This window comes from Leuciscus leuciscus (assembly GCF_965113295.1).
Source record: "Leuciscus leuciscus genome assembly, chromosome: 20".
Taxonomy (NCBI): domain Eukaryota; kingdom Metazoa; phylum Chordata; class Actinopteri; order Cypriniformes; family Leuciscidae; genus Leuciscus; species Leuciscus leuciscus.
Window position 1 is genome coordinate 29,049,550 of NC_138744.1, and position 26,547 is coordinate 29,076,096.

General features: G+C 35.8%; 1 protein-coding gene and 1 long non-coding RNA gene across 3 annotated transcripts in view; both read right to left on the bottom strand.

The window, feature by feature from the left end:
• Positions 1 to 26,547, bottom strand: part of LOC309484284 — a 278,513-nt gene that overhangs the window by 236,799 nt on the left and 15,167 nt on the right. The window lies entirely within an intron of this gene.
• LOC309484150 (doublecortin domain-containing protein 2-like) lies at positions 345 to 24,653 on the bottom strand. Of its 2 annotated transcripts, none has more exons than XM_082150394.1 (9): positions 24,074 to 24,653; positions 22,617 to 22,668; positions 17,982 to 18,058; positions 17,298 to 17,432; positions 16,193 to 16,342; positions 15,364 to 15,418; positions 15,114 to 15,288; positions 2,738 to 2,790; positions 345 to 2,035 (listed from the first exon to the last, which is right to left on the bottom strand). In XM_082150394.1, exons 1-9 carry the CDS (start codon positions 24,358 to 24,360, stop codon positions 1,607 to 1,609), a joined length of 1,413 nt encoding a protein of 470 aa, XP_082006520.1. In that variant the 5' UTR covers positions 24,361 to 24,653; the 3' UTR covers positions 345 to 1,606. The 2 variants fall into 2 exon arrangements, with proteins under 2 accessions (XP_082006520.1, XP_082006519.1); XM_082150393.1 differs by having other exon boundaries at positions 345 to 2,038; positions 24,074 to 24,650.

Sequence of the window (26,547 nt, forward strand, 5' to 3'; positions counted from 1 at the left end):
CCACCAAAGCAGTTAGTTTAACACTGATGGAAATGTCTATTATAGGGTGACCTGTTATTCATCTTTTTTTTAGATTGCAGAAATCTCTCTAATTACTCTGGTTTATATTCCCAATTAAAAAGAATAATAATAATTTAAAAAATGCATAGCATATATAACATAATTTGAATATTCATAAGGGGTCTATTTAGGTAAAATTAGAGGACAAGTTCACCTAATAAAAAAAAAATATATATTTTCTATTGTGAAACAAATTTTGGAGATTGTTCTTGCTGTTAGTCGATATGACTGCTGAAATCATATGAGGCTTTGTGTGAGGAACAGACTCAAATTAAAATAAATTTCAGTCAGTACATTATAAACCATTAATTGACTTCAGTTCAGAAGACTTGGAATATGTGCAAGATGTATGAACGACTTTTATGGTACAAGACATGTTCACTTTCCGTTCTTGTATGTAAAATAGCAGCCTGGATATTACCCCCAAAATAATAATAATGTTGGTTTGGAATTTTTCTCATAATTTTAAATCAAAATACTTCAGAAACTTCCCCTCCCTCTTGCAGCAACATCTCTTCTCTTCTCTGATTATGTGTTTACTGGCGTGAGGACGGGGCAACCTGTCAATCACATGAGATCGACCAATAGCAAACCACAACCATCCAATCAATTCCCCATGACTGACAAAATCAAGTGACCTGTTTCAGCCATCAGTGTAATAAACTGACCGTACACAAACAAACTATCTGATGACAGAAGACACACTGAATGAATGGGATATCCAGACAGATTTGTAAAAGTAGTCAACTACGTATTTTAGTATGCATATAGCTTATTGTTCAGGACTGATGTTAATCAACTCAGTTAAACTCAGTTAGAATGATAGCATAATAATCATAATGACGACAACTTGACATCATACGTCATAAAGAATGGGGGAGATGCTGAAACATGAGGCATGAAACATAAATCTATATATTTAGCTTTGTTTTACAAAACAAATGTCTAAAATAAATATATTTAGCAAACAGTACACCTAGCTTAGCAGATACTGTCTTAACAGAGGAATGATGTTATATGGAGAATATATATATTTAAGTTAGCTGTTATTAAATCAATTCACATTATTGTAATCTCAATACAATATTAATAATATAATATTAATAAATTAGTAGTAATCAAAGCATTAGTTCAGTTCACAATTATCATTCTGTCATCATTTACTCACGAGCCAATTCAAACCTGTATGACTTTCTGTTTTTTTAGAACACAAAAATTAAGATATTTTGAAGAATGTGCTGATCTCACTTTTCCAACAATGTGAATGAGGAGATATTTAAGCAATTATTCTCTGAGTATCTTCATTTTGATAATCTTACTCTCATTATATATATAATTAATTCATTTTTTCATTTATTCATTTTTTGTAAAAAAAAAACAAAAAAACTTTTTTTATTATATATATATATATATATAATTTTAAAAAGTATTATTTTTTTTTTACAAAAAAAAATCTCCTTTTATATTCTGCATAAAAGTCAGGTTTGGAACGGCATGAGGGTGAGTAGATGATAACAGAATGATCATTTCTCTGTGAACTACTACTTTAAGTTTCCTCGCCCTCTCGTTCAGTGTTTTCCAACCCTTCTTCACTGGGATCTGGATTCTCTTCGGCCTTTTCTTCTGGATCTCCCTCATTCTCTGTTTTCTCCTGGTTTTCCTCTTCTGCTCCTTCCACTTGTTTCTCTTCTTCATCCTCTCTATCAGCCTCTCCATCCTTCTCTTCACTGGTTTCATTTGCCTCTGGTTCTGATGTCAGTCCCTTATCCTTTATCTCTCCATCCTCTTCTTCCTCTTCATCCTCTTCCTTTTCTTTTTTTTCATCCTCTTCTTTCTCTTCTTCCTCTTCCTTTTCTTTTTTTTCATCCTCTTCTTTCATCTCTTCTTCTCCGTTACATGGTGATTCTTCTGTGTTTTGGGCTGGTTCACTCTCTGTTTTGGATGAGTCGTCTATTTCTGGACTGGCCTCTGCTGCCTCCTTAATTAAACAACATTATAAATGAGTGTGTGTGTGAGGCCTGGTAATCCCCAACATTATGGGGAAAAAATGTCCTCACAAAAATGGCAATATCCGAAATCCTTTTCCGGATGTTTTTTGAAAATGTAAATACAGAAAGTTTTGTGTGATGGCTAGGTTTAGGGGTTGGGTTAGAGTAAGGGGATAGAATACAGTATACAGTTTGTACAGTATAAAAATCATTATGTCTATGGAATGTCCCCATAAAACATGAAAACACAATGTGTGTGTGTGTGTGTGTGTGTGTGTGTGTGTGTGTGTGTGTGTGTGTGTGTGTGTGTGTGTGTGTGTGTGTGTGTGTGTGTGTGTGTGTGTGTGTGTGTGTGTGTGTGTGTGTTCGTATTCGCTACAGTATGGGGGCATTTGTCCCCCCCCCCAAGGATAGTAATATAAGTACATTTTGACCTTATGGGGAAATTTTTTTGGTCCCCGTGAGGAAACAGCTTATATAAGCTGTTTTATATATAAGCTGCTTTTATATATATATATATATATATATATATATATATATATATATATATATATATATATTCTTGCAAAGGCTGAAAAGCTTTCTGAGTAACTGCTATGAAATGAACCTATGAATATGTGTTTATGACTATAGGTTTATGCCAGACTAGTAAGAGTATTTGAGATCATGATGAGGTTAGAGCATCTCACCTGCTTGACTGGTGAAGACTTGTCATTCTCTGCACTTCTGTCCTCTCCATCATCTGCACAAACACAAACATAACAGATAAAACAGCAGCGCCATCCATTGGTCAGGATTAAAACTACAAAGTAATTGCTGCAGGTCAAAAAACATTAATACACATCTGATCATGTATCTAAATCCTAACTGGTAACACTTTACAATAAGGTTTCATTTATTAACATTAGTTAACTGCATTAGTTAACTTTAACTAACTAAGAAAGAACAATTCTTCTACAGCATTTATTCAGCTTAGTTAATGTTAATATCAATATTTACCAATACATTATTTTATTTGTTAACATTTGTTAATGCACTGTGAACCAACATGAACAAACAATGAACAGTTATATTTGAATTAACGAATGTTAACAATGATGAATAAATACTGTAACAAATGTATTGCTCATCGTTAGTTAATTTAGTGTTATAAGTGTTATGTCCCAATTTGATGCTTCTATAAAAACGTAAAAAAAAGATGGAAAATGGCTTTTATGCCTTAAAGTTTTCATATTTTTAACTGTATCAATAAAATTAGCAAATGGCCAAAAATGAAATAAAGAAATTCATATATAGACTTATATAACATACAGTAATATGCATTAATGAAAATTTTGTGATTTTATTGGTGAAATCAACGGTGACCAATATGATCAACATTACAGATGGTTAAAATGGTACTGAGATAAGGAGCCTCAGAACTCCAACAAGCATGTACAGAAATAGGCCTATGTCCCACTCTTATTAAAATCTCTCATTAATTAATTATAGAGTCGATTTTAAAATGACCATTAGCTTTCAATGGTTCGGTGTAATTATTTTTGCAAGATTTGCAGTCATACCATTGTACTCTCTAGTAAACAAGAAAATTACACGAGTGTTTTAAATACTTAATGAGCAATAAATCCAAACATTGTGTGAAATCAATATACTCTAAATAATTAAACAGCAGAATTAATGCACCTCATATAAGTTCACGCTTTCCCCAATAGCGGCTATAAAAATATTGCTGTGCAGATGATAGCATTTCACCCAGGCATTTAATGTGTTTCAAATGCAAAACTGATTGAAGTTTAGCAGCAGAGATGAGCCGCCGTTGCAATAATGGGCTTCTTTGAATATTTTATGGAAATCGCTCACATTTATTAACTGTAGTCCAAAACCCAGACTGTAAGCAGGACCGCTAATGTAACAATAAACAGTTAAATGTGATTGAGAGAAGGGCTCGTCTCATAAAAATGCTAAATCAAATTAAATAACATTTTAAAACCTGCCTTCATTAAAGGCTGTTGGATGGGGGATAGGGGGAGGGGGTATAAAGCCTGACTCAAATGACTCAAGTTTTGCCGCCTGTTTTTAAGCCTTCATTTCCAACACAGCAAGTGTTAGTTAGTAGGTTTTATTTCTCTGCATATAAAATTAGTCTTCAGTCTGGCTTTCTGCCGTCTGTGCATGCGAATCACTGTATGTCACTGTGTAGTGTAAAGACAGCTATAAACTGTCCTAGAAATGCAAAGACTAATCACAATTATGGAAATGTAACGTTGACATGAGGAGACAGTCAAACTTAAATATTACAGCAACACACTCCAGTAGGGTATCAACATACATTCGCCGTTGATTGGTTACATTAAAGGGTTAGTTCACCCAAAAATAAAAATCACTTACTCTTAAGTTGTCTTCTGCTGAACGCAAAATAATATATTTTAAAGAATGTTGGTAATCAAACAATTGACGGTAGCCACTGACTTCCATAGTAGAAAAAATAAAATAAAAATACTATGTAAGTCATTGGCTATACTGTCAACTGCTGGTTACCAACATTATTCAAAATATCTTCTTTTGTGTTCAACAGAAGAAAGAAAATTGTACAGGTTTTGAACAAAATGAGGTTGAGTAAATGATGACAGCATTTTTATTTTTGGGTGAACTATCCATTTTTTAGAAATGTATCTGCAAAAAATGTTTGTATTACAAGTTTTCTGAAATGTCATGTTTAAATATGCAAATGAGGCATTATTTAATACATTTCCAAAAGAGAAATCTCAACACTGGAGGAAGCTATAGGTTCAAAATTATTTTATTTTATTTTGTTGACAGGTTAGGGTTAAAGGTTTTAGACAGGGGATTTAAGATATCTCTTTTTATTCACAAAAAAAAAAAAAAGAAACAAAAGAAAGAAATGCAAATCAGGCTAACGCCAAATGAATTGATTTGGTGTATGTAAGTGCTGCTAAAGTGGATATTTCTGACTTTAGATATATGTATTGTAATTGAAATCTACAGATGCAAATAGATATAAGTGCAATAAAATATACACTTAAAAGTGTATTTTAAATGTTTTCTTTTCCATATAGTCTGAAACAACATGTCCAAAATCTCAAAATTGACCAGTGCAAAAAATAAATAAAAAATAAATAAATGTTTTTGCCTGAGGTGTTACATTTTCTAAAATGAATAAGGTTTACAAAAAGCAGTAATCTAAAGCATACATAACCATAACTGAAACATAACCATAACAAAACAAAGTCTCAGCGGTTCAGGCAGAATCAACCACAGAATTTTAACACTTAGTGTTAGAGGTTTAGAACAAACTCTAAGAAAAAGAAAATGATTGAAGAACATCATGTTCTCCATTCATAGTTAGAAATGAAGACTTTCACTAAAGACCGTGGCAAGTAAACAAAGCAGCACTACAAGTGAGATGTGTGTTTGAAAGACCCGTGTCAGATGTTCAGCACTTCTCGGACGATTTTACACAAAGGACCGGCTCCGGCGGTGATGTGAAGAACTCACACATGTGAAGCTGTTAAGGCAGTCATTGGTTGCTAGGCACTGGGCCAATCTTTTTAACTCCCGCGGGCCGGAGAAGAACAAGTCCTGCTGTTTGCACGCTATAGAGGAGGTATTTATGGATTATTTTAATAAAGACCTCCTAAAGCTCGCTATAGCTTTCTCTCATATACATGTTACCAAGCAAACTACACGACCCACGAGACGGAGCATCAGAGTCACGCCGCTGTCATGAATTCTGCTTTAAATCACTGTTTGTGACAAGCTTTAAGACCACGTGATGCATATTGAATCTGAAGCAAATCAATTACAGCAGAAGCAATTGAGCCAAACATAAGAATATGGTAATAAAATGTGCAAATGCGATTGGTATGCATGCACCTGGCATCAAAAGCGTTGAATGATTTTGCTCTTATGCAAACGAGGCCAAAAACATGTGCTGCTCCAGAGGCAACCAATCACATTCTTAACCTCATCAAAACTGATAGTGTATGAAATATGTATGACAGACACAGTTAATCTGATGATAAAATTTCACTTTTACAATTTGAGGTTTCTATGCACTTGAGATTCTTTGGGTGTGTATAAAATATTAAACATGGATTTCAACTATTTATTGTATTAAGAATTTACAGGTCATATATGTACATCCACCATGCAGTACCAGCAAAATTATAATAATTTTAGCAAAATAAATGGGATGGTAAAAATTGCATGTTGTTTTTTGATTTAGTCTTGCCCTGATAAACTCCTCTGGGGACAACAGATAACACAAACTCTGAATCAACATGCGCCAATGCTAAATTTTCTGTAAAGCTGCTTTGAAACGATATGTATTGTGAAAAGCGCTATACAAATAAATGTGTATTTAATTGAATTGAAAAGGCTGTTTCACATAACAAATGTTTACAGACAAAACAGTGGGCTGAATTTATTAAAAATGTATTGAATTTATTATTTCATTCTACTGCAGATAATGTAAAGTGTGTGTTCCTTAATTCAAGAAGAGATCTAAGCCATATATAAAAACAAAACGATCACAGAGACTCTTTTTACACCAGACTGGAAGAAAACACCTAAGCTGTGTCTGAAATCGCTCCCTATCCACTATAAAGTGCACTATTTAGGGTGTCGGCCATTTTGTAGTGGTGTCCGAATTCTGAGTGAACGACATCATTCCCTACATTCGTTCACTACTTTTACCCACAATCCTCTCTGAATTCGAGTGTACATCCGAAGTACACTTGCTGAGACACTATTTCCCACAATCCAACACGATAAGGCGATAGAGCGAGAATGAAAAATAAATATGACGGACGGCAACAATGTCACCATGGCAACGGCACACGCAAGATAGAAAACAATCATTTGAAGGACACTTAACAATCATTTGACTGACTGGAAACCCCGCGAAAGTAATGAAAGTAATGTTTAAATAACGGAGGGGTTTTTTTTGACAGTTTTATGTATTTATTTATTTATTTATTTATATATATACACCGTTATATCTATATTTGAATAAACAAATGTGTTGTGCAGTGTTTTGTTCTCTTTTATTTTCACATATAAATGTAAAAAGTAAATAAATATGACAAGCAAGTCTCTTTTTTTTTTATCAAATAACGCAATAAACGTGAAAAATACATACGTACAATTGTTACATACAGCCAAAAAAGGAAATATCAAAGATGGGTAAGTAATGTTTATGATGAAATTGTCCGAGCTCTCTGGCGCATGATAATTATGTCAGCGTCCGAATTCGCTCACTCATTTTCGTTCACTCTTTGCTGATGTAGTGCACTCAACTGCCATTCACTATGTAGGGATTAGCGAATGAGTGAACGAGTGAGCGGTTTCAGACACAGCTCTAGTATCACCTTAGAAACCACCCAGAGCACCTTAGCAACAGCACAGCATCACCTTGGAAACCATCCACAACACACCAGTATTGTCTTCAGAAAAACAGTCAAATCTAGTTTGATCTACTTTTATTCTGATGGCATTAATGGAGTTATAATGCAGGAACAGTTGTAGAAATAAAACCAGAATAATAATGATATTGCACACATCAACCCCTCAAAGCTGTTAATCTCTCAGGTCAAGCGCAACTCTATAAATGTGCAGAAATGTGTTTTCTCAACATGCTCTACATTTAGTCTACCGACTAAAACGACAACATATTATTTCTTTCTCCTAATCCAATAAGCCTCCTTCAAAGGATCATAAAACAGGATGGTTGGCAAGCAGGATAAGGATGTAATGTTTTTATGGCAATTCATGAAGAAATGACACGAAAACAGCACAGGGCTCAGACACGCTCGCTTACAGATAGACCTGTCTGCTCAGACGTGCAGTTCCAGCATTTGTTTTTCCCTCATAAGTGAAGACTGCTGTGAAGCATTAAGAAGACGTCCTGATCGGCTAATTCGCTTTGGCAGCGTCACCTTTTTCTATTAGAGCCGGGGGGAAATATTAAATCTTGTTGTTTGCTTATAAAAGCAGCTTTTAACACGCTGATTGCCAGATTAATGAGTGCGCTTTTAATCACATGCTACCACAGCGTCATAAACACATGGCTGTAACGCTGTCCTCTACAACAAATGAAGATGAGAGATCAACCAAACGACCAACTTCAGTAGCGACTGACCTTGCGTAGATTAAATTTACCAGCTAAAGGAGATTTTCATTTCACTGCATGATGTTGACGGCACCAAATTTCTCTCACAAGGTTAAACTATGAAAAGATTGTGCAAACAGAAGGAATAGAAGGCAAAACTGAGAAAACCAACAGAGACATGATTTCTTAGTGGGCGGAAGCCTTGAAATGCAACAATGACCAAAATGACAGTTTTATCATTCCCAAAAATGGATCATGTCTAATCTTTAAAAGGAATTTTAAGCAAAAACCTGACAGTGTGGCAATGCATTTATACTTGATTATGTCTGCCAAACGATATACCAACACTAAAGCTTCTATAGTGGCATTAAAAAGACATGTGTAACCTTCAGTCTACTGGCAGGCTTATTGAAGGAATGTGCACAATGAAAAAGACCTATTCAACATGAGGTGTTTTGTTATGCCTCTATAAAGCACAAGGGCAAATAAACACAATGATGATTGCTTAGTACCAAAGTAAAGGTGCCGATATCTCTATTATATTGTGGTCTCAACATATATAGAGAACAAATACACAATCTTTAAAACAGACCCTTAACCTCATACATCAGCACATGTTATAGTAATAGTCTTAACATACATCTGGATGACAGCAGAGCTCTCAAGAAGCATTTTTTTCACCTATAATAGTGATATAAAGCTTATATAACTCACAATAGAAGTCACTGCAGGGATTTTGATTATTTAATGGCATCGACACTGCATAATCAGTACGAATCACTCTGCAATGAGGCTTAATTGGGAATATTTTAAGGCACAGTTTTGGTGGAAAGCAATTTGCCACTTCTGACAAAAATAAATCACCATGCCTTTGGTGGGAGGACTGTATAAAATCGCACCGATTACTACCTCCTCCTTGTCTAAGTGCGTACAAAAACCGGGGGAGGGATAATCAGTGCTGACTTTCATTCGCTGGTGTGTTTTCTTGCATTTCTGTTGATTTGTCAGAGGCAGACAGGAGAATCCTATAAGAACGCTGTTACCAGTTTGCAGCAAACCCATGGAGGCAACTGTCCAAGCTCCGCCCAGCAACTGTTACACGGGCCATCATCTCAGCCAATCATGTACAGCAGCCTCTTTCAGAAGAATTTCAACAGACAGTTGAAAAAAAAAAAAGTTCCTCCAAAACATCATATGTCAAGGGGCCTGATTCAAAACCACACTTTAACTCAGCCTTGGCTTAATTGTAAACATGCATATTTCACGCATGACATGAAAAAATATGTTATGATTTAGTCAGCAGACAGAGAAGAGTGAGCATTTATAGTGACCATTTCTGCATGTACATAGTTATACAACTGGGTAGCGACAAATGACTTTATGAGCAGGTCATTGAATCATTGATTTAACTGATTCAGTCAAGGCTGCAGCAGCATCCAAAAGATGCATACTTCTTAGCTATATTGTAGGTGAAAAACAGTATGTGAAAAGAGTAGTATGTCAGAATTCGCAGTAGTCATATATGCTGTTAAAATAATTTTTCAAAGTTGTGAATAAATTAAGAGTATTAGAGTATGTTTTACAAGAAAACACAATTTCAGTCGTTCTGCTTCAAAAATGTTGTTTCACTTGCCTGTCCTTTGTAAACATTTCTGGAAAATTAAGACTAAACTAATTAAACTAATTAAAACTAATTTCAGTGTAAAACAGTACAGATGAACACTCACCAAACGCCAGATGCGAGTAAAAATTAGCTTTGGCGAGTATATGAAATGGTGGCAATCTCCAGTTGGCCGGTAACATTTTCATGAATTCTAACAATGCAATGTTGTGCGAACATGAACGTGAGCAAATGAGAGCAACTCTCTGGACAGCTGACGGGCCAGTGTTTAAGCGAATGTAAATATTCAAGTGCAATTTGTGACTTTTGCGCTATGTGTGGGAAGGTTAAACATCCGAAGTGCGCACCCAGAAAGCCGTGTCTCAGACAGTGCATGAATAGTAAATTGAACTCTTCTTTAGTAAACGTAGTCGGTTGTCTTAAGTGAGCATAAACACCCGAAATATAGGTGAAACGTACAAAGCACCTAAAAAAGAACACGCACTTCCAGGGTTATTTTATCAACCCAAATCCTGGGTTGAGCCTTTTGGGTAATTTTTTTGTGTTATTTTTTCCAGTGTTTAGGTAGTTTTTGTGTTACCCAGCTCCTGGGTCAGACATAACAACCCAGGGGTTGATTTATTTATCATGGGCTTTTTGATCATCAACATTTTATGATTTTATTAAAAAAATATACATACTTAGGATGTTAAAATATGTTCTCAGAAATGTACACTGATTGTTTATGGACAAGTTCTGGAGTAAGTAAGCATATTTCGGCTACGAGTGAAACGCAGGGTGGTGGTCCTTTAGGGGACATGATGATCAACTACTTCTGCAGAGATTCTGAAGTGCGCATACGAAGAACACTTTACTATCCGATGAAGTCTAGGGAGAGGAGTTGTGAATGCAGTGATGCAACACAACTGATTCTGGTACAATAGGTCACATGACAATGACAAGAAGATGAATGCAGTACATCCGGATTACATTCATACCACACAAATTCATTCCATATACTGTAAAACATACATTTTAATGGTCTCTGAATTACTTAATCAAAAGTACCTACTCAGAGATGGACGGAGTCATTGATTCACACAGGAACGAAAACAAGTGCCTGTCTTTATAAGAGGGTCATTGAATGATTCACTCAACTGATTCATTAAAAAATTCTGATTCATTCAAGGATGAAACAAGTGCTTAGATTGTTTAAACATTTTTGCTTCGAGTAATAACATGAGCTATTTGTATGACAGAATTTAAATTATTTTTTACAGCTGAAATGTGTAATATATGTCATTTCTAAAAACAGGTTTTCCTGAACACTTTCCTTGTCATCGACATGGTCAAACAATTTGCCCAATCAAACAGATTTTTTCTTGCTAATAGATTTCGCTGAATATTAAGGTAGGATAGGATCAAGTTTTTTACAATAAAAAAATACCACCAACTTCACCCTCAGTTGTGTATCTCAGTAGCTGCACATTCATACAGTTATGTTTTAGAAGCAGTGATTTGATATTATTATTGATTAATAGTATATTATTTGCATAAAAAATAATTACTGCACTACTACAGTTTACATTTTGGTACATCTAATACTAATGAGATCACACTGGCAAGGACACGGGAGGAAAAGACAATGTGACAAGAAAAACACATTTCTGACTCCCTCTTCCAAATCCTCTTTTATTCTCTTGTCTCTCACCTCTGGTTCAGATATTGCATTACTGCCATCACTGCAGGCCACGATCTAATTAGAAGCGAGCAAGACTTTAGCACTTGTCACATCTCAGTCGGTTCGGAGGTGCTGAAAGACCTCAGACACACACACACACACACACGTTCTGATCAGTGAAGTGAGGCACAGAGAGACACCTTAATGGCCTATTTCAGCATTATTACAGTATTGTGGATGGATTGTCACCAGGAGCTCTGAGATACTGAACTGTGAAAGCCATCAGCGGCTCTTGTACGTCTCTACACTCCTCTGATCCCTCCCTGTCATTACTGGAGTGGGACGGAGCCACAGCAATTTCCCCCTGATTCCTCCTTCCCTCTCTCAAACACAGCCACACATCCTCACTCTCCTCTCTGACTTCATTATACCATGTGATTGGAGAATTTGCCCTACATTCACTTAACACTTATGCCATCTGTTAGACTCCCTCGTTAATGGTGTCAGATCCTCACAAATCATTGATATTCAAATGTATGCACGTAGTGTTATATTCCAGCACATAGTTTCCTTGCCTTTTAATGCACGGTTTATTTATCAAAGAGGGATATTCATCAGTGCAAGACGTACAAAATATTTTGCCTGCGTTGAGAGCTGCGCTTTAAGACTGAGCTTTATTCTGAACAAAACAGTCTCTATGATTCATTGACATTTTAAAATGGATGTGTCATTTAATTAAGGCACACTCCTAATTTGTTCCTCATTTAAAAGTTTTATACCTAAATATATATGTGTTTTTTTTTTCTTTATATAAGTGTCTTTAACTATTATGGACTTACATAAATACATAAAAAAATTGGTATGTACTTATTGTGTTCATGTTGTTTGCAAAACGTGCTGCTATAGGTGGGATACGGGTAAGGTTAGGGACAGGTTTGGTGGCATGGGTGGGTTAAAGGGTAAGGGAAGGGAGAACAGTGTAGATGTAATTAGAGAAATTAATTACATGCTGGTATTTGTTTTTTAAATATAAGTACATAAAAACATGTATGCACACAATCAGTGCATTTTATCAACTGAATAATTAAATGCAAAATGGCAGACGTTTTTATCCAAAGCAACTTGCGTTGCACTGAATATATATATATATATATATATATATATATATATAGTATACAGTTTATTGGCATTGGCATTGCTATTCCCATTACTTTTTGAGCTACAGTACAAGTACAATACTGCCATATTGACAGAGAAAAAATAGTAGTACACCTTTAAACTCATTTTAAATGATAAAACTAAACATTTTGTGTGGAACATGTATTAAGAAAGTAAATACTAAAAGGGTTCATTTGATTTCAAGTTCAAAGGCAGTATGTGATGTTTCTGATCTCTTGCCTTTTAATTCAAATGATCTTATACAGATTTGTAACAATGCTGACACTATGTGTAAATTATTTTGCTATTCTAAAATAACCCATGTCAAGACAACTCTTACAGAAATGGATTTTTGCTGGTCACTTCAACCACACTTTTACCTTAATAGTAGATTCAGCATTAAATTTAAGCACAGATCTGTATTTTCACTGCCTGATGACAAATAACAGACTATAATAAAATCCTGATTCCTGAACCTCAATTATTAGCAGCCAAAATGAGCAGAATGCTTCCCTACACGAATGAATACAACCAGCTCTATTGAAATATAAGACTAGTCAGTGCAGATAATTACATCAGGCAACTAAACTCCCTGGTTCTATAATCATATATGCTGCATGAAGGAATCAAATGGAGACATTTATCCTGTGACAATGGAAACTTCATTAATTTACAATTTGATACGGTCAAACTGACTCACTATTACCACTTGTTTAATGGCTTGATTCTGTCATCACACTCAAATCACCAACCAAAATGACCTTGGTGAATATGTTCCTGGAAATAATTAAAGTCATGGCTAAAGTCTTCATTCATGAAATAAACAGAACAAATGTCAAATAAACAGATTACAAAACAGTTTTCACACAGAAATACATTCTCCTCGGCCCAAGAAAAGAAGAGATGTGCTTTTGTTGATGTCATCGCCATGGAGATTTAATAGGCTTGTTTCAGACACCTGGGTACCAGCAAAACCTCGAGTGCTAATGAGGGAGAGACGCTTCTACACTAACACCAACTACAAACACTGCTCAATATGTGACCTCCTCACTACCAAACCTCTTATTCCTGAGCTTTATTTTCACCACATCAATTTAAGTATGAATCAATTTCGTTCATAATCTGGAGCGTGACTAATAGCATTTGCAGGCGATCTGTGCAAGGACTCTTTTTGCACTGAAATGTCATCATTCGGTGAGATGTTCTGAAAAGAGACATGTGCAGTCAAGCATGGCGCTGATCGCACACCGCCGGCTGCAATCTGAGGACACACGATGATGATGATGATGTAATCCCTCTCATGCCACAGCAAGAGCATGAGCAACACACTCACAGAGCACCAGTGCCATCTCTTGAACACACAGGGAAGCGCATTACATAAGCATCACTGAATTACATCATCATTATCCAGACAATAGTGGCTGCAGAGAAACTTGGGTTTCTCTGCACAAAAGACTAGATAGTGATAGTGATAGTTCCGATCCAGTCTGACTTCTGACATGTAATGCTGCCTGAATCATAATCATACACTGTACACATTCCATACACAGAGGAGAACTGGCCATCGACTGAGCCTGGGTTCTCCCAAGGTTATTTGTTCCATTCTGTCACCTGATGGAGATTTGGTTCCTTGCCACTGTTGCCTTTGTTGCCTTTGGCTTTTGGCTTGCTTAGTTGGGGACATTTAATATTCAACAATATCATTGATCTGCCTGCACTGACACCATTTTATGAAAACTGAACTGAGCTGGACGATGATATCACTGTTTTCTCCAGAGCGGCTGTATAGTTAAATGAACTAAATTAATAAATGAACCGAAATGAACCATCACTGAACTTAATTAAGCTGGACTATGACGCTGCTTTCTTCTAGATCTGCTGTACAGCCGAAACAAACTTTGTTGCATTATTTTCCTGTTATCTCTGTAAAGCTGCTTTGAAACAATCTGTGTTGTAAAAAGCACTATATAAATAAAGGTGACTTGACTTGATAGTGATAGATTATGCATATTACAATTAAATCAGTCAAATATTCTGCAGTTAAACCTATTTATGTTGATCCATTTCATCACACTTGTCAGGAGACAGTGACAAGCTAAATGTACATTTGTACTTTCAGTGTACATAAACTACTGTTCAAAAGTTTAGAGTCAGTAAGAATTTCTTATTGAAATTAATACTTTTATTCAGCAAAGATGCATTAAATTGTTCAAAGATTACGCAAAAAACCTTTAAAATATTACAAAAGATCTCTGTTTCTAATAAATGCTGTTCTTTTTAACTTTCTATTTATGCAGCATTAGTGAGCATAAGTGACTTCTTTCAAAAACATTTAAAAATGTCTTACCGACCCCAAACTTTAGAACGCTAGTATATGTAGTTGTGCATGCTGTGTTCCTGTTTTGGACAGACAAATGTATGTGTTTGAATTTCTTGATTGTTTGTGCTTTCATTGATTTCATATTTTCTGCTAATGGTTAAACGTGTGTCTCTTACCATCGTCCTGAACCTCGATAGATGCTGCGAGTTCGCTCCTCTTCTTGCGTATGCTCATGAGTTTGGCCTGAGAGATCTCTCTGACCATAGACGACAGCTGTTCTTTGGAGGTTTGGTCCGAAGGACTGCTCTTCTCTTGTCCACAATCAGACTTACTGATATGATGGTTCCCCACCTGACAACAGAAATATTTAACGATTTAACAAATGAATGCCCAAAATCGTAATTTTTTTTTAATTTTTGTACTCACATCTCCATTTTGTCGTCTGTATTTGTATATAGGTGGTAGTGACGCTGCTTTTGACCTAAAATCACATTCAATTACATTCTGTTTGAAAACATGGTAACACTTTACAATAAGGTTTCATTAGATAACATTGGTTTACTACTTTAGTTAACATGAACTAATAATTAACAATAATTCTGCAGTATGTATTAATCTAAGTTAATGTTACTAATACATAATTGAAATAAAAAGTTGTTTTTCTTAACATTAGTTAATGCACTTTGAATGAATATGAACAAACAATGAACAACTGTATAACTTTTATTAACTAACATTAAAAAAAGACTAACAAATATTGGGTTCCACTTTATATTAGGTGTCTTTATGTACTAACATTTATAATCATTTGATACAATGCACTTATTGTGTACATACAAATATATATATACTGCATGTAATTACAGCTGTAATTCATTTCTAATTAATTACACATATAATTACACTGTTAAGCCTTCCCTTACACCCACCCTTCCATGCCACCAAACCTGTCCCTAATCTGTCCCTACCCGTTTCTCACCTCTATAGCAGCAAAAGTGTTTTGCAATACAATATGAACACAATAAGTAAATTTTACTTAAAAAAAAAAAAAATATATATATATATATAAGTACACAGAAGTTATAAGGACACCTAATATAAAGTGTGACCAAATATTGTAACAAATGTACTGTATTGCTCATTGTTAGTTCATGTTGGTTAATGCATTAACTAATGTCAACCAATGAAACCTTATTCTAAAGTGTTACCAAAAACATACTTCATCTGTTGGGAAAATGCAGTATCTTTCTCTTACCCGTTCACTCGCTTTATGCCTATGGGTTTATTGAACAGGAGGTCACTGTATGGAAGCTTTTTAAATTTGTCTCTGCCAACAGCAACATAAAACTGTCCATTTTCTAATTTCTTTCCATCCATAACGAGAGTCCCTTCAAAGGTGTACAGGCTGCAAAAGAAGATTTTAAAGGCTAAAATAAGTAAATATTGCTAAGATGATATAGAAATGCTTTCTTTTCCCAAATGAGCAAAGGGCACTTATCATATAAAGTACTTTTGATTAAATGTTGTACAGCTTATCAAACAAAAATATGTTCTAACAATAACATTCCCATTAAGTTATGAAAATATAATTTCTGAATTATAATTCAAAACGTCAATTTAAATAATAATAATAATAATAATAATGTTTTAAAAGCATTTATTGGTTATTCCAATATTAAGGGAACATTCCATTTTAGCATTTTGGAAATATTAATGGAACATTACATTTGAATGTTCTCTAAACATTCTGACAGAAATATAGTAACATTAAAAAAATTACAGACAAAAGTCCAGTTAAAGCGTTTAAAAAAACAAAAAAAACACTCCATGTATATGTAATGATTATATATAAATAATGATATAAATAATGTTTTTGTGCTAACTTTTTGAGAACTTAATAAAGATCACATAACTTTTAATGAATGTTCTATTAATGTTACTGGAAGAAAGTTTGTTCATAACTTTGAGAGACCCTTGCCAGAATGTTAGCCAGAGTTTTGAGAACATTCCCTGTTAGCTGGGAGTGTCCTGGAGAAGCACAATTATGAAAGTAAATGATGGTGTGAATTCCAAATATATATATATTATTTTTTTATTGCTGTTCTTTTTGCATCTCTTAAAAATAATTATCATAATGATAATAACTCTTACAAGTGCACAAATTTGCCTGAAAGAGTTAACCTCTGATTTTAGTAAAAAAAAATAAAGAAGCATGGTATGTTTTTTAATCTGGATTAAAAATAAAATAAAATAAAATAAAATAAAATAAAATAAAATAAAATAAAATAAAATAAAATTTAGAAGCCAATTCAATTCATGATATGAATTCTGACTAATATAAACTAAATTATTTAATGTACCTCCGCACACCACCCACAATTCGCAGGCCCATTTTCTCTGTGATCATCTCCAGAATCCGCTCAAACTGGTCAATCACACGGCTGGGAATCAGAAGCCTCGCTGCTGGATTCTGGACATCTCCATTTGCCACAACACTGAGGACACAGAAAAAATGTACATTTATATTACAAATGTATATTTGTAATACTGCAGATGCATACAAACAAAGAGAATGTATGAATGCAGTACATCCGTTCATCCATAAATACATACTTGCTGGTTCATTAGTTGCTTAAAGTAATAGTTAATCAAAATTAAAGTTCTTCCCAAACATCCAACCTCCTTACAGTTTGACTACTAGTGCTTTTGGTGTTTTTTCCCCTTTCTGAGCTTGGCCGCTGTGGTTACTATGAGCTATCACTGTGAGCAAAGAGCTGCAAAATTCCTCCAAAACATTTACTGAAAAAAAAGGGGGGGTTTGGAACAACAGGAGGGAGTGTAATGGAAGAATTTTCATTTTTGAGAAGTACCCCACAGAGATATTTGATTAAATGTGGTAAAAAAAAAAAAGAAAAAAAAGAAAAAAAAAATGCTGCTTTTAGACACTAAGGTTTCAAGGGTTTGCAGTGATGCTGACTAAAAAATATTGATTGAAGTGTGCCTAAAGTTAAGGACTATGAAATAAAGAAATAAACTGTACTTACAATATTGCACAGGGTTCTTTGATAGGTTTGAGGAATCTGGCAGACACTATCACACGACTCTGAGGAACGGGTTTCATCTACACATAGGGAAAAGACTTAAATGTGTGGCACACACAATAACAGTTTTAATCTTCTCATGCTCATGAATCTCATCTTTGGTTACCCTTTATGAAAAAGAAGTGTGCTTATTTGTATTGAATGTTCAATTGTATTTTACTTCACATCTTAAAAGTATATTTAAAACACTGTATTTGAAGATATATCATGATGCAACTTCATCATTACAAATGTGTAATTACAAATATATTTAAATACATGACATACAAGTTTCAATAAAAAATACCTTAAATCATATTTTAGTTTACCATAAATGTTTGTTAGTATATTCGGCAGTACACTTCAAAGACAACAGAAGAAGTATGAAATAATAAAGATGTACTTAAGTCCTATAAGTGGGTCAAGAAGTACTCTAAAGTTCAACTAACTGCATTTCATATTAATTTAAACTAGACTACATTTTCATTTAATTGTAAATAACATGCAATTTAGTGTTTCTGAAATCCTTACATTCGGTTCACACTTTTTTTTTTTACCAAATACTCTTTTTAAAGGGGAACTATGCCCTTTTTCAAAGTCTTGATTTTGTTTTAAGGGTTCTGCAAGAATAGCTTTTCATGCTTGAATGTTCAAACATTATGAATGTTCGAAATTATTGAGGTACCTCTCTTCCCAGTCTTTCTGTAACGCTCTGTTTAGTTCCTGTCTTTAGTTCCCTGCTTCTGAACGGTGCAATGTGCTCTGATTGGTCAGCTGGACCAATGAGTAGTGATTGGTCAACCGCTTCAACCATTTTGGAAACATGACGCCCCTTACCATAACCGCGAGTTTCAACACACTACTAACGCAACTCAACCAGGCCTTGCATGTGCCTTGGGAATTTTTTTAAAGAATATGTGACATGTACATTCTCGGAAAAATTTAATAAAATCAAGACTACAGTTGAAGCATTTCGAGGAGCTCAGAAACAGTGCTCATTGATATAGAGAATAACCCTTTGGAGTGACTGTCAGATGGAGGACCTGCGCCTAGACACGACCACAACGCATCCCTGAAATGTCAGCAGAGATTGTGTCAACTAGACTCTCCCCTGTGAAGGCCTCATCGGCACGACAGTAATCGGCACTAATCCTCAACAAACCCGTCTCCATAGCAGTGTGATGAATCCGATCTTCAACCACATGGAACTGGATAATATTCTGAATGTTCCGATCCAATCTGATTTCTGACCTATAATGCTGCCTGAATCATTATCATACACTGTTTGTTCGTTGGCCAGAGGAGAACTGGCCCCCGACTGAGCCTGGTTGACTGGACCCATGGTTTTCTCCATGTTTTTTTTTCTCCATTCTGTCACCTGATGGAGTTTTGGTTACTTGTCCCTGTCGCCTTTTTCGCCTTTGGCTTTTGGCTTGCTTATTTGGGGAAATTTAATTTAATACTCAACAATAGTATTGATCTGCCTGCATTGACACCATTATATGAGAACTGAACTGAGCTGGACGATGACATCACGGTTTTCTCCAGAGCGACTATATATCTAAATTAACTAAATATATATTTTAATTTTTTATTTATTTATTTGTTTGCAACAAAAATTAACCATCACTGAACCTACTTCAGCTGGGCTGTGACACTATGTTCTTCTAAAAACAAACTTTATTGCATTATTTTCCTGTTATCTCTGTAAAGCTGCTTTGAAACAATCTGTATTGTAAAAAGCACAATATAAATAAAGCTGACTTGACTTGACTTTACTTGACTGTCCTTTGTAACTTTGCAGACCTTTTTCACACTCAAACAGCAACATTACGCACTTGAGAAAGATGAAAAAAACAAAGTCTCAGTTACTATTGTAGCCTCCGTTCCCTGATGGAGGGCATAAGACGTAGTGTCAATGTACTGACATTAGGGGTAACACTTGGGAGCCCCAAACACCTCTGATACTTCAGAAAAGGGCAATGAGAATTGGCGACATGCGGGTATATAAAAGGAGGCTGGTGTGCTCCACTCCTACAGGTTTGTGCTGAGGAGCCAAGATAGCGTCCCGGCCATTTCAGCAGGCAGTTCAGAGTTGTGTTAGGAAGGACACAACCTCTTATTCCCTCTATCAGGGAATGGAGATTAAAATAGTAACAGAGAGGTTCCCTATCTGTCAGTCACTTTGACATCGTATTGATGTACTGGCACTAGGGGTCCCTTAACTAAATGCCACAATCAGCTGAACTGTGTTATGAGTTTCAGTAATGCAGATGTAACAAGTGCACTTCCTTGATCTTTTCTGTTCTTTTTAAAAAAAAGGAAAAATCTAGGAAGAAGCGTTGAGGAAGCGGTCTACTTCTCAGATGGGAGAAGAAACACAGAGTCCACATCCTACCCGAAGGGGAGGTTAGTGTTTGGAGATTACATCACATGGACTTCTGGGAACACCTGAGAAGTACCACACGTGGAAAGAAGTCCCTGTGGTAGGTCCTATCTGAAAAGGAAGGAACTACTACAAACGAAGCGACTGGCAGCAGAGATGGAGTTTTCAAATCTATGTGGGTCTTCTCCTCGGGAAGCACACCAGTTAGCGAACAGACTCCACTTCAAAGCATAGGCCCACCTCGTGGAGGAGGCTCTAGCCTGAGTGATAGTGTCTATCACCACTGGTGAAAGCCCACTGAAGTCTTCCACATCCCATACAGGGGCCAGACATGGAGGTGCCAGAGGTCCCTGAAAAAGGAGATCCTTCCTCAGGGGGATTCACCAGGAAGGGGTCAGCGCCTTCAGTGTGAGCTCCGAGAACCAAGGCCTATACTGACCCAACCATTAAGACTTGTTCTTCTTTCTCCCTGATCTTGCACAGTGTCTGCGTGATGAGGCTCACTGGGGGAAAAGCGTACTTGCACAGACTCTGGGGCCATCTGCGTTGAAGTGACTGACAGATAGGAAACAAGAATTTGAAAAGTATGCTAAATTGTATTTCTTCAGACACACTTACTAACAAGTTTCAAATGGTGGTTAAAATAAAAATAATGAGTCTACTACTTAGATCTCTGGTTACATTATTAAAACACCTGAATAAATTACAGCAAAAACACAACTGTATTAGTTCATCAACTTTTGCAACTGATAGATCATGTTGAATGTTTCTAAATCTGTTTTTTTTTTTTTTGTTTACATTTAATCAAATTAAACGTAAAAATGAATCCAATAAAATAAATAGAAAACTGTATTTCAGACAGTAGAAAACACTGCCTCAAGATGTGAAATGTAAGAGCTTGCTGTCAGGGTCAGATGTGAGTTCAATTAACTAGTGTGTTTAAGCGAGGGCCTTGCTCAGTTCAACCCAAACACAGACAGACAACTGCTCTCATCTAGTGTTTCAGTGTCTCTCAGGCCCCTGCCGTATCCCCTGGTAACTCTGCAGGCGCTTGTGTAAAGAGCAGAGGGACGGTGAGTCTTTGGGACGCTGCCAGGCCAAAGCAGCCGCTCTAATTGAGACAATCAGAAGCTAGTAGGAACAAAGTGTGGCCCACATCATAAATAAATTGGCCTGTTCAATCTTGCCTAATGATGCTTAGGACATTGTATCACCAATTACCACAGCAACAGCCATTTAGTTCACCGCAATAATAAAGTGGGCTCTGAGCAGGTGTGACGATACTCACTCTCTTTGCCTTAGAGAGTTCATAAAATGTTAAGACTGTTGTAAAGTCCCTGTGCTCGTTTTCTTTCTTTCTTTTCATTGTTCTCTTCTTTAACTAGTACAGCGGGAGTATATGAAGTGTCATTCAGATTGTCTCCGGAGAGCTTTGTTTGCGCACTGGGTCAGAGCCATTGACTTAAATATGCATCCAAGAAGGTGGATAATAACTCACAGGTTAATAATTCATTGCCAAATGAGCCAGCAACAAAGTGATTCTTCCCAGACGACAACGTAGACGGTGTGTGTCTAAACATTACACCTCGCTTAGGTCGGTCTTGAATGCTAAAGCAGGTGTGATATGCTAAACTAGCACATGGTCCAGACATATGTGTGACGGGATCTGCATGCAACTTTTCCTTTAAACATATACCTTGAAAAAAAAGATTTTGTTTTGAAAAACATGTTCTTAAATCGTTTGCTTTGTTTGCCAATGTCTAAATCAGGGGTGCCCAATCCTGCTCCTGCTGATCGACTGTCCTGCACAGTTCATCTCCAACCCTAATCAAACACACTTGAAGCAACCAATTAAGGTCTTCGGGATCATTTGAAAACGAAAGGCAGGTGTGTTTGATTAGGGTTGGAGATGAACAGTGCAGGACAATCGATCGGCAGGAGCAGGATTGGGCACCCCTGGTCTAAATCTACTGGGGTCTTCAGTGTTCTGGTACATAGTCCTCTGGAACACGTGGATGAACAGATATACCCCACTGACTCCAAACAAACTGTGTAGCGACTGACTGCTTTACACTGCATGGTTGTGTATGTTGAATATTTGTGCTGTGTTCTTAATTAATAGGATCAGCAGTGTTGCATGAGTTGAGCTTGTATTCATTGTATACACATACACAGATTTCAGCTGTAAATAAAGTGTAGTTATTTGTCCTTACCACTCCATTGAGCTGAAGCATTCTTTTCTTCCTGGTTCCTATCTGTAAATAACTAGAAAGTAAGCTGAATTACTTTTCCCCCTTTAACAATGCAAAGTAAAAGATTATTTGCAGATTTTGTTCCTCGTTGCCATAAAACAGATACACTACTAGTCCATTTTTTTTCATTTTCTAAATTTTTATTACAACTGTATGAAACAAACATTTTAACTTTGTTGAAATTAATGAGTTTGGTCAGAAATTGAAGGCAAAGCATAATCATGTGTCCACCCTTCTTTTGAAAAAGCAACCCAGGATGCACCTCGTGGTTGATGAATGTCAGAGCTGACTCTGTTTTGATCACTACATTGTTACACACATCATTACACACTACGCAGACTTTCATTTGTGTTTTTATTACTTTCATTGTAAAATAGAGAAAATAGAGAATCAGCTGAAATTTGTGAAAATGTTTGACAGGTAGTGTAAATGTACTCATGGCATATTTAGGTTTGATCAGGCAAGGTTAAGAAATCATACATTTACATGCACCCAAATCACCCGTTAGTAATTGGCTCAATCGGATTGAAAAGTCTTAATTTAATTAAACACCTCAATCATCAGAAAGAAATTTCGATCAGATTGAAAGGGGTGGACCTTAAATAATCAGATTAAAAAAAAAAGATATATATATATATATATATATATATTCTGAAAACATTCTGTTTCATTCTGAAACATTTTAAAAACATTAGACGACGTCCAAATAAAAAATTTCAGAAAGAAAAGTTTTATAAACCATGTATAAAAAACGTTTTTATGCTAACGTTACTGGAAGAATGTTTGTTCAGAATGTTTGCCAAAGTTCTGAGATCTTTATGGCATCCTCCCCAGCAAAAAAAAAAAAAAAAAATCTAAGAACTTTTTGATATTGAACGCTCATATTAGGTTATTTAAAATTATTTCTGAATGTTCTCTGAACGTTCAAAACATCCTTTATCTTTTAAAAAAAACCATATTTTAAACAGACTAGTTGTTTTCTTGAGAACATTAAGGAAACATTCTATTTTCGCATAGCCTAGGCTTTATGGGAATGTTACTTTTGAATGTCCTCTGAAATAACTAACATTGAATGTTAGATAGACGTCCAGCTAAAATGTTTAAGCAGAAACAAAACAAAAATCTTCCTTGAACGATTTGAAACTAAAGTTTTTGAGAACTTTATTAAAGACCAGAGAACATTTGAACATTCTATCAACGTTACTGGAATAATCTGTTCATCACATGAGAGAACCTTTCCAGAACGTACGGAAAGAAAGAAAGAAAGAAAGAAAGAAAGAAAGAAAGAAAGAAAGAAAGAAAGAAAGAAAGAAAGAAAGAAAGAAAGATAGAAAGATAGATAGATAGATAGATAGATAGATAGATAGATAGATAGATAGATAGATAGATAGATAGATAGATATTAAAATGTGTCTTACTCTATCTTTTTGAACTTCTCTCGTCCAGCAGCCACATACTGTTCTCCGCTCCTCAGGTGCTCCAGTGAGTCTATCCGGTGTCCCGCTTTGGGCGTGTAAATGTTTCTCACAGCTCCAAACTGAGCCCGGACGCCACCAGTCACCTCCCGCAGAAGCGTGTCGAAAGTCGAAACCCTCTTCGCGTTGATCACCAAACGTCTGGGCTCGTAATACGGATCCCCATTCCGATAGAAATAGATATTTTTTACTTCAGGTTGAGACAGAAAGTTTGGCTTCTCCGCACTCATGGCCACAAATGGTAAAAGTTACAAAATGAAACCAGTTATAGCGCAATTCGGTTATATCTCCAGTGTAGTGCTGCAGTGCATGTCATCCTCAAGGTCTCGTGGAAATAAAACTTTCGAGCGTGATGTTCATATCCTGATGATATAAAGATTAAACAGAAAGATGCTGAATAGCGGTGTCGCAGCGCGCGTAAAGCGGACACGCAGGCATCTGACACACGCGGCGCACTAAACGCCGGTCTGCAATGGTCACGGTAACTCTTGTGTTCTTTCCAGCGGTTTCTATAGAAACATTACAATCTTAAAGCCCGCTAATACCACACTGCACTAACTCAAGAGACTCAAGATTATACATGGCAAGCCGTTTTAACATTTAGCATGTAGCCTACCTTAAAAAAGCTGCTATATTGTTAGTGACTATAGGCTACTTGTGCAAATAGTAGCCTAAGTATTCCAAAAGTGACTAGTATTTTTTTTCCCCAAGTTCACCAGTAACTTTATTTCATACTAGTAGCCTATGTATTCAATTACTAGTCAGAGACAAGTTTCATATTGTACAAACTGCACATTTTTGCCATTGAATTCTAGGGGATCTGTACACTTCTGACTAGTACTGTATATAACTAAAGTGACTTAGTTTCTTAGAAACCATTCCAATAGTCATAGGTATCCTTTCCCTTTTAATAGCACTTGTTAGATTTATTAGATGCAACCCATGAATGAGACACTAGTATTACTCCCACTAGTTATTTGTAAACATTAGTAATAGTCTAATACCATTTCACAATTCAATTAAAAATGTACTAAGACAAAAATGTGACTAACATATTGAATACATTCTAGTGCCTAAAAATAGGTTTTAACGTATTTTAATTTGTTACTAGGAAAACTTTTATAGATCATGAAATTATTTGAAAAAATATACTAAATATTTTTTTATTTTTTTTATTTTTAGCAGAATAAAGAATGAATAGTTACTGGTCAAAGTTACTAGGCCCGGATGTGCAAGCTCAGTAAGTAGCTTGCCATACTGAGTATATTTCAGTAAATGTGGATTTACAGTAGGCCTATGTACTATCTCTATCATGTATTACCCTTTACTGCTAAAACAGACTTTACATCCAGACATTAATGTATGACCACTTTTGGATGTGGATGTAGGCCTATACCGCACTCAGAGTAAAACGCAGTCTCCAGTCTAATTGGACACCAAGGATTTCATGTACAAGTACAACCCCTCTGTTGCTCAAACCTAGTTATATCTTGGAACAAAAACATGTTTGTTTGATGTGTTGCATAACAACTGTGTGTTAAATGCCTTGACCATTTGCAAGATTTGTGTCAAGGGAAAGCAGCCTTGGAAATTTGGTTGATTAGTGCATCTCTCTGTACAGGTTTGGGAACAGCATTGTCCTATGAAGATGAAGAACAATATTCATTACATATGCCGTTTAGCAGATGCTCTTATCCAGAGCGACTTACAAAAAGTGTTTTAATAATTTGTCAATAATTTTGGTGTTCCACAGGAAAAAAAAAAAGTCCCACAGGTTTGGAACAACATGAGGGCTGTAACGATGCTGACATGGAAGCAGATGAAAACAATGATGTAGAGGACCCAGTGCAGTTTATTATAATGGTTATAATCCCAAAAAACATACCCTATATAATGAAAAAATATACTTAAGCACTTAGTGTAACTAGATGTATTTTTGGCACACTAAATTGGTATGCTTAAAGTCTGTTAAATTGGATTAACAAATGTTGTACTTAATGTATTTTAGTTGTCCAAAAGTAGTGCTGAAGTTCAACTAAAGTTGTATTAAATATACTTGTTTGTGCCAAAGTGGAACTATTCCGAGTATACTTAAAGGTGCTCTAAGTGATGCTGGGAGTGTTGACATTCGAATTGTTGTCAAACAAAACGGAGGCTAGCTAGACCCTCCCTCCTCCTCATCCCGTCTCCTCCCTCCTCCCCTCCCTTCCGGCATAAAGGAAAGTCAAAGTAGTCACTAAAAACAAAGTTAAGTTTTACTGATACTTCATTCAATGTGTAATGTCACCAAGTTAGATAAATGCTTTTATATATTGCAGAACAGAATGCAGAAAAAGAGAAACATTGTCTTAAAATCGTTTCGCCACCTGAGGTTATAACTATAACTATAGCTCCCATACAAGGACGCAATAATAGCA